Source organism: Montipora foliosa, chromosome 11 (genome assembly GCF_036669935.1).
Source record: "Montipora foliosa isolate CH-2021 chromosome 11, ASM3666993v2, whole genome shotgun sequence".
Taxonomy (NCBI): Eukaryota; Metazoa; Cnidaria; class Anthozoa; order Scleractinia; family Acroporidae; genus Montipora; species Montipora foliosa.
This window is the reverse complement of record NC_090879.1, coordinates 220514-230513: the sequence shown is the minus strand read 5'-3', so window position 1 is coordinate 230513 and position 10000 is coordinate 220514. Positions and strand designations below refer to the sequence as shown.

The 10000-nt window shown below is 37.5% G+C and overlaps 1 protein-coding gene across 1 annotated transcript in view; it reads left to right on the top strand.

Annotated features, from left to right (window-relative positions):
* The window catches only part of LOC137975536 (adhesion G protein-coupled receptor B1-like), a 24726-nt gene that overhangs the window by 10401 nt on the left and 4325 nt on the right, over nucleotides 1–10000 (top strand). The window contains exons 6-11 of the mRNA XM_068822648.1: nucleotides 285–467; nucleotides 1390–1599; nucleotides 2188–2344; nucleotides 3240–3376; nucleotides 4153–4407; nucleotides 5753–5873. Coding sequence (XP_068678749.1) covers nucleotides 285–467; nucleotides 1390–1599; nucleotides 2188–2344; nucleotides 3240–3376; nucleotides 4153–4407; nucleotides 5753–5873 — 1063 coding nt within the window. The remainder of the gene's footprint in view (nucleotides 1–284; nucleotides 468–1389; nucleotides 1600–2187; nucleotides 2345–3239; nucleotides 3377–4152; nucleotides 4408–5752; nucleotides 5874–10000) is intronic.

Sequence of the window (10000 nt, the reverse complement as noted above, 5' to 3'; positions counted from 1 at the left end):
CTATGGCTGACGAGCGTGTGATAACGTAATTGTCACTGGGATGCTTTTTAGTTATGATTTTGAAGCCTTTGACAGTTGACGTTTGCTTGGAAATGATATTCGAAGAGACCGAAAACAGAGGTTTTTCGCCGTTCGTTGTCGCCGCTTCGCTGCTAAATTTCATTTTAGAACAACAAGAAGAAGACGACGACGAAGACGACAAAGAAAAATCTCTGGGACCAGAATACCGTTTGCCGTAAACGCGATACTAAATGCCTCTTTTACCTCCCTTTTTTTTCCTGTAGGTGAGCGATCCATCCGGGGCCTCACCAAAAGCGACATGTGTCTTCTGGCGAAAGGGAGAGGATGCAGTATGGAAAACCAGCGGTTGCGAGCTGGTGCCAAGTGAATCTGACGCAAAGATTACTACGTGCAAATGTGATCACCTGACTATATTTGCATCCCTCATGGATCCATTTGACTCCACTGTAAGTTAACTAAAGATAGGAAATGCCTACTCAGTGTCAAATTAACAATTCAGAAATACACATTTATTTGCCGGGATTCCGTATTGGAAAAACCGTTCCCGAGTTCTTAAGGTTCCTTCGTTTGTAAACTTTCGCAACAATTTCAATTTCCTGCAATTAGCGCGGCAAAATGGCGGAGCGTGGTCCGTATCGTAAAAAGTTGGACCGGTTGCTACGTAACATGAGTGTACAGTTTATGTCAACATATTTCTAACGTCAAGTGAAGCTATGATCCTCGCAGTTATGAACGCAATTTTAGCAATTGCTTAGAAAAACTTTGAAAATTCAGGACTTCAAGAGGGTTTGAACCCTGTGACCTCACGATGCCGGCGCGACGCTCTAACCAACTGACCTATGAAGCAAATGACGTTGGGAGCTGGTCATTTATGGGTTCTGGTGTTCCCGTGATGAATGAATCAAGGAATGAAATGATATATGATATGAATCGTATATTGAACTGCGGATATGAAATCAAGTGAAACTATGAACCCGGCTCGCATCCCTCACGAAAGAATATTAAATGTGCTGTCTGTGGAAACCCAGTGGTGTATAACGTAAATGAGGAAGTTGTTGTTTGTTGTGATCACTGTAAACTGTATACAGTAATGACGATTAATTTTGTACTTTTGCAGAAGCATAATTATTTCCATGTACGCTATTCTGCTTTCTGGGGTTAGCAACGGCAGCTCCGTTTTTAGGCTTGGCTCAATCTATACATTTCAGTGCATAGCGTTATCCACCTTTTGAAGAACCAAGGCCTGAAATCCAACGCCAGCTCCACAATTCGTAAACGTCCTACTCCAGATTGGTCAAGATATGTAAGACGGGTGTCTTAATTCTTGAAGATAAGAATTTAAACTATTTTTTTTTTGTCTATTTTGAGATCGGAGAACCTGACACAAAAGCCCTTGAAATGATTTCAATAATTGGTTGCACCATCTCGCTGATTGCTGTACTTGTAACTATTGCTGTTTCGCTGGTGTTCTGGCGTGCAGTCAAAAGTCCGAGAGCTAAAGTTCTTCTCAATCTGTGCGTTGCAGTCGCATTGTCGTGCATATTTGTTATCGTTGAAGGATTGGCGAGGGGCAACAAGGTAGGTTTCAGTATTCAGACGGTTTTTCTTTTGTTTTTCAGTTTGGGGCACTTGATTGAATTAGCGCAAGTCGTCCGAAGCCAAAGAGAAAAAAAAAAAAAAAAAAAAAAAAAAAAATGGGGGTGAAGGGGGGGGGGGGGGAACTTTCCTCCTTTTATATTTTCTCTTGGATGTAATGAATGTAATGACGGTTTTGATCCCCTGTCCTTTCTGAGACTTTTTTTTTTATATTTAATCCCGTTATATTTTTCCATCAAATCTTTAGTTGTCTACGAGAGTCCTCGAATTTGGCAGCAAATTGCAGTCGATTGTTTTACAATGTTTTTAATATTGCCGGCAATATCGTTTGCTTTCAAAAGAACATTTTTTGATAGTCATCCTAGTTTTCCATTTTATCTAGAAATCTTTTCTGCCAACGAAATTCAGTTTTTGGATTTTTGCAAATAATGGGGTGTTTCTTTGATAAATTGTGAGGAAGATAGATTGCTTGATTCTTTACTCGGGATGCCATCACGGACGCTGTGACGTCTTACGAAAACAAATAATTGACTGATTGACCGATTTTTCGATAAATTGATTGATTGACAGGTTGGCTGCACTGTAGTTGCCGCTTTTCTTCACTACTTCCTGCTCTCTTTGTTTTCATGGATGCTATGCGAGGGTGTGCTACTTTACATTTTATTGGTTAAAGTGTTTGGAGGAATCGCCGAGGAGAAAGTCAAGTATTTCTACATTTTTGGCTGGGGTAGGTTTTTTCTCTCTCTCTATAGCAATAAAATATTTTTTCCTAATCATACTTTCGAATTTAATTTCTTTGTTTAGAGGCTCATCTTCACTCAAAATGGCTTGCGCGTCGCCTTGAAATTCACACATACGGAAAATCCGAAAATCACCAGCGATTACCCAATCAAAACGTTGGAACTATTTCAAAGCAACGACACAAGCGCGCAATGTCTTTTGGGTGAACATGGGCCTTGAACGCGTATATGAAGCCAAGCATTTGGAAAGTTCGGCAGTTTAGAGATGCGACCAAAAGATGTGAACCTTGAACTTAAAACATTTTGTTCTTGCCGTGCTTATGTCACAAAAGACAAACTGCCAGGTTTTTTTAACAGTCTTTTATTATTATAGCAATAAATTTTAACTTCCGGTGCAAGCATTATCTACTGCACTAACATTACAGTACTTTCATTAATTACAACATTAAATAAAAATCAATTACAGTTCTTACAACTTGCATTACCATACTATACTATAATTACATCAAAAATCCAAACTTCAGAAGAACATGTGAGGCAAATGTAACTTACATACTGATCTGTAAGTTGCTTTTATTTTTTCCACTGCCCAATTTGCTGTTAAGAAAAGCTAGGAAGGTTTCGAAATAGTGACTGCATGTTAAATAGTTTTGATTTTCAAGATCACACGAGCTTAGCTTCCATATGCACTTGCTCGCCGGTCCGTGTTAATCAGAAATATCTTGTAGATTTTTACTAAGTACTGTCAGTACTTCGTAGCTGTTCCTTACTCAGTAGCAGGAAAAAATTTAAATCATGGAATCCGTTGATTTTTTGCGAACAATAAACTTTCAATTGCCCCTTCAGTGATTCTAAATCACTGCAACTCTTTTTTTAAAACAGGTTTTCCAGCCATCATCGTCGCCATCTCATTGGCCGCTACTCAAGCTGTGGGGTACGGTAACGCGCACGCGTGTTGGCTTGATGTTTCCAGCGGGCTGATATGGGGTTTTATTGCACCTGCAATAACCGTCATTTTGGTCAGTAAAAATTCCTTACGATATGAATCTAAGAATACATATGGAACCCTCACAGCTAGCCTCCTCTTTCTTATAAACGGAAGCGTGGTTCTCACAAGAGACGCGAGGGACGACAAGTACAAGAACGCGTATGGGCTAGTGAGGAAGCCGGCGACACTCATAAGAATGCTAATTGTTGTTTTTCTTATGCTTATCGTATGCTTATTCTTATAATGGTGTTGTTCTAAGTGAAGACATGAGCATAAGACTGTGACCCACTCGATTAAATGAGTGTTGGGACGACAGGGAATGGTCGCAAAATACGTTTTGCGCATGCGTATGATCCTGTGCCTATGTCGAGGGTGTCCCCAACATAGCACGAAGCTTCTTATGCTTATCCTTGGACCGCCAATGAGGACTAGGCTTAAATGGTTTCGTTCATGCAGTCTTTTGTTTGTTCATTCATTCAGTCTGTCAATCAGTAAATCATTGATTCTTTCATGATTTCATTTCGTTCGTTCGTTCGTTCGTTCAGTTCAGTTCATCAGTCATTCTTTCATAAATTCATTTTACTCGTTCAGTCAGTTATTCATTTTGTCATAAGTTTATTCAGGTATTCGTTGATTCGTTGATCGAGGAATTTGCTGATTCATTAATTGATTCATCCGATCATAATGTATTCACCCCTCCTCAAATTTTGTAGAAACTAAATGCAGCTCAAAGTTCGAAGACTTTGCCATCCCATCTAAGATGTAAAGCCCAGACAGTTAATAGATTGTGAACTGTCTCTTTCACAGGTAAATATCGTGGTATTCATCTTAGTTATTCGTCAAATGATGGGCACGAGACACGTTCAAAACAAGACACAAATAGAGAAAGTCAAAGCTGGTGTCAAGGCCTCCGCGGTCATTCTTCCTTTGCTGGGAATCACGTGGCTGTTCGGACTCCTTGCCTACAATTCAGCTACTATCGCTTTCAAGTACATTTTTGCCATCGCCAATTCTCTACAGGGGCTCATGATTTTTATTTTCCATTGTTTGCTAAACAAACAGGTAAGAAACCAAACTCCGCTGCTTATTTATTGTAAATATTGGTCGAATATTGTTTCCTGTTTTGTCTGTAGCAATCTGTGCTTTGGGAGTTAAAATGATAATGTGCTGGCATACGCATCGTTTAGTGCTTAAACTCGGCAGATTCTCACGATTGACTATTTTTCGCGGCCTCGCGGAGCGTATATGTATATATATTTCTTACCAAAATGTTCCCGTATACTGGAGAAAGTGTGTCTGTCTCGCAGTGCGTTTCTCTTAGCTTTTTTCTCGCGTATGCAGTGGACTTTACCTCTGTTAAAAATAGATTTGACATAAATAAGCATACATTACGTGTGGCGGGAAGAAAGTCACGTGTAAAAAAAAGAAGGACATAGTCTGAGTGTTGATCGATCGTCGGATCGCTTCGAGTGTCAAGTTGAGTATAGAGTTTTAGATTTCAACCGTGCTTAAGGCCTGAAACGGTCGAGTGAAGTGGTAATTCGTATGGAAAATTGTAGAGATCATTCACCAGGAAATGAATTAAATATACCATAAAGATTCATTACAACCTCTTCTGGTGTCCGAAGCTGTAAATAGAGAGTTAAACTATTGGAACAGATGCAGACCTCTTTCTTCTTCAGGAGCCCTAATTTGCTAGGAGCTTCCTGGTTTTCTTTTAACGTATCGCTACTAATATCATGATATCACGATTCTCCTTGTTGACTGGCAAATTTAAAGCGCGGAAGAAATTGAATACAAAATAAGCGCGATCATAATTGATGTTCCGGAATGCATATTTTGATAAACTCCCGAGCCTCTTATAGCAATGTTTCTCGTGACGTCATCCACTATTGTTAATATGCCAACCAGAACCTAATACGAGAGAAAATAAGCCGCGGCTTACTCTGGCCGCAGCGTACATAATACGCGGAAGGAACTATCTATACGAATGTAAACTCCCAGGCCAGGATAAGCCGCGGCTTGAGAAAGCCGTGAACGTAGATTTTGTACCATTTTTATACGGGGTGTTAGCGTCTTATGTAAACCACGGCTTATTTTCTCTCGTATAAACGGCCCTAATGACTTCTTTTGTTCCGTGGTTGGCAAATTTGAATACCAAAAAAAAAAAAAATTGTCACGTCAATGTTTGTAAACAAGAAATATCGCTATATGTCGGAGACACTTAGAAGGACTAGTTTCAGTTCATTGTTCTTGGTTTTATATTCTTCTGTAGATGGATATTTGCCTTTGCTCAAAACTTTTTGCTGCTGCTTTTTGCTTTTCTGACTATTAATAAATGAATTTATTTAATAATTCTGTTCTTTCCTTATTTATTTGTTTACTTATTGAGTTTATGACTTGACAGATAAAGGATGCAATAAAACGGATGCGCGAGAAAAGTAGTTTTGCCACTGTGTCGTCAAATCCAAAGAACAAAGCCTCTCCGAAATCTCAAGCTAAATTCGCAGTTAAACAACTTGAAAAAGGTGCGTTGCTATTGTAAAAGGCTATGCACCTTATTCCAAAATGGCTGCCATTTTAGTATTCTTTTGTTTGATTGCAAATTGGCCCTTTTGGCCTCGTTCGAGTTTAAATATTCTTTTGAATTTTACGTTTGAAAGGAAACAAAAGAATACTAAAATGGCGGCCATTTTGGAATAAGGTGTATGATGTCTCATTTGCTGTCTTCCATTTGGAGTGGGCAGGTCTTTTGTTTTTGTCTTGGGGTTTCCACTGCTCTTATTTGTTAAAAAAAGAAACATGGGTGTTTAATAGTAATACATGAGGCAGCAGATAACCTAGTAACCAAACTGCATGGACCCAATTATATTTTTTAAGGAGACAAAGAAATTGCTACAAGATAAAGCCAGGTCCAAATTATGATTTTTTAGTGTTTTTAACATAGTTTTTTCTAAGTTTGTTTTAATTGTAATTAACTTTAGTTAGATATTAATGGATGAAGAGCCACCGCGTGAAAAGGCTGTTAATAAAATCATCATCATCATTAGCATTATTTATTATTATTATTATTATTATTATTATTAATTCCCTAATAGGCCAATCCAGGAAATGAAGATAATATTGTAAGCCACGCTTGGTGTCTGTAATAATAATAATAATAATAATAATAATAATAATAATAATAATAATAATAATAATGATAATGATAATAATAATAATAATAATAATAACAGTCCAGGATTGTTATCAATTTTGATAACCACTACCAAAACAAACCATTAGCCAATCACTGCTCAAATTCTAGTCCACGTGACATCATTGATCAGCAACTGCGTGAAAATTCAATATGGCGGACGATAGGGTGCAACGCGGGTAAAGAGGGAGGAATTTTCAATGCTTATATGACAGTGAAATGCATAGTATGTGGAATGTTTGGGCAAAGTTATTTCGAGGCATTATTTTGAATACCTAATCTAACAACTGTTCCGAGTAAAATAACACAGTAAGTGAGTAAAGGAGATGACAACAGTTAAGCTAAAATGCACTGTTTATTCTTCGATACTGGGCATGATATTTTCATCAGTCATCAGTCGGCTTCTTTTTCTTGGGAGGCGAAGCTGGGATATTCTGTATAAAATAAAAATGAAACAAGAAAAGTGAATAATTTCGTTTTTGAAACGGCTCTTGAATTGCCGAATGCACAGGAAGCGATGGTCCAAGGGGAAAATTACGTTTTATTTACACGTTACGACATTAATATTGCCAAAGCCGCTGAAATGACTCTCTGTATCATTATGTGTGTGCACGGCTTAAATACCAAAAACATATTACCGTAGGAACGTGTTTGTAGCACGTCTTTGCACAACTTCGAGCAAAATTTCAAGATCATATTTTTGTTTTAAAGTAAGAAAAATGTATGATACTTTCAAATGGGCTTTAGTATTAATTTCTCTACAACGTACCCTGAAACTTAAGACAGAAACACATCATTCAACGAAATTAAAAAAAAAGTGTGAATAGAAATGAGAGTCCTCTTAATGAAAACGAAATAATGAAGATGCAAGATACCAGATTCAATGAATTAATACACCAAAACTCCAAATCATAAAATGACCAAAACAACAATTTAAACAATTAAACATCCAGAATGAGAACTGTTCGGTGATTTAGCCAAATGAAGTACACTCTTATTTACCAGCCTGTGATACTGTGTTGGTGTTTCTTACATGTACAAAGTATTTTAAGTTGTATAATATTTATTATATTTTGTCAATGACAATCTTTCTTTACTTGCCTCTTTATGCAATAGCATGACATCATCAGATGTGGCAGAGAGATGCTGTTTCTTTGAAGTGTCAGTCTTTGCTTCTTCCAATCTTTTGGGCCATTTACTGTTAATGAATTTTAAAATAAGAATGATTAAGTAACAACATTAATAAAAATGTTCAATTAAAATTAAACCACTCAATTAAAAATAAATAAGAGTATGTAAGTACATATGTTGTCAAATGTGTTAGTTGATTATGAAAACAGTCAGCCCACCCCTCCTCTTTCAGGCAATTGACTCTAGCTCAGCTTGCTATATAGTGAGGATATCAATGATATCACCTATTAATATTAATGTGCCAAGTGGAGCCTTATTGGATGCTGAAACAAAGGGTTCTTTTGTTCGGTGGTAGGCAAATTTAAATATCAAAAGAAATTTGATGTCAATATTTGTAAACAGACATCTTCCCTATAAAAGGAATTTTCATATAAACATAACAACTTTCTTTAATTTTCCAGACATGTTTCGACGGTACATCCGCCATCTTCAGTGTTACATATTTTGAAATTGCCGTTGAATTTAAAGCGCGCGCGATCTTACAAACTTCGTTACATTGCTTTGTCAATATTGCGTATTAAATCAAAACAGAACAAAACAAAAATTTTTAAATGAGTGACGCTTAGTCCCTTACAGGGAGAGAGTCAGGTTAATGTGTTTCACCTGCTGGTTGAGATCGGGCTTCTCCCATTTCATATACATGGATTCCTTAAGCTTCACTTGGTACTTAGTGGCTGCAGAGTCCAGGATCTCGAAGCAATCCGGTTTGCAGGATGCCTTACAAAACTCTGAACTCTGCACACACCCACACACACACAAAGGAGTTCAAATTCCAGGGAGACGAAGGGTGCAGAAAGACCAAAACACTGAAAGAAACCTCATTAGAATTTCTAGATGGGTGAAGGGGTGTCAAAATGCACCTTTTGTGGGGGAGGTATGGACATTTTATGGAACTACACATTGAAGAAAAAAATCCTGGTAAATAAATCTCAAGCCTTTTTCTAAAAATTAGTTGGCAGGTTTAATTAAGCTACCGCATAATTGTACAAAATGTTAATGTTGATAAACAAAAAGGAAAAAAACCCATTATTTTATGTTTATTAACACAGCTAATGGCTAAAGAATGGTTTCTTCATGCAATCCAGTCACTCTTCAGTCCTAACAATTTGGGAATTTGATAATGATTAAAATAGTCCCCATAATGGACAATTTAAACATAAAAGAGACTTGCAAAAAAAATTCAAAATCACAAAATGTAGGCGGTAGGATTCATAAATTATAAATTGTGGCATTTGCATTACCTTGGTGCAAGCTTCTCATCTCTTTGCAAAACTGCATCATTGGTACCAACCTCTGTATAACACACACATGCCAAGATGCTTATCTTTGCACCCAGTCCACTTCTTTGACAAAACCTGATCATTATCTATGGCAGTCAGAATGTCTCCTTCTGGCATAGCAGGGAACCATTTAACCAGGATTTCATAATGTTATACTGACCCCCTGAATGAAGTTTTCCAAAATATCCACTGTCATTCTGCTGCGTGCAATTGAATGCATAACCAGGTTGGATCAGAACATAATTGGACTAATTAAGTTGTGTTTTGCTACACCTTGCAGGAAATCAACGGCAATCACTTTTTTTGACAGGCATTGTTCTTGTGTCACTAAAGCGTTAAGCCTTCCACTGCACTTTCCAGAATTAATACCAAAATGTCGTTCAAAATCATCCTTGAATTTATTTTTAGGCCTTTCAGTCTTTTTCGACGCTGTAGAGCCACAAAATCTACACAAGTTTCCTATTTTTTACCTGTGGGCATCAGCATCCGCCATCTCAACGCCTAGGAGTAAATCAATCTTTTATGGGGGCCATTATTAACAGCACATCGCAAATCAAAATACCCCCTTGCACATTTTTAATAGATCGTGCACAACAGCAAAAACACGTGAAAAGTCAAGTAAAAGACTTGAAGATATCGACATTTTTTTTGCAAATGCTGGAAAAATCTACAAGTGCCTTTAATCAAACGACAAAGTGGAAAACGTACCTGACTTTGGGATCCAATTTCATGCACTGTCCCACTTTACAGTTAACATTTCCAACCGTTCAACCCGCTCTCCCACCGCCATCTTTGAAAAAGACGAAGAATGTTTCTTTGTTGTCCATATCGAATAGAATTTTGGGTAGATAACCCAACTAGTTCCGAGCAAAAAACGAATAAAGTGAAGTGTATACAAAATCCTCCGATTTCTGCAATGGCCGCCATGTTGTGACGTAACATGGTTATCAAAATTTATAACAATCCTGGACTGAATAATAATAATAAT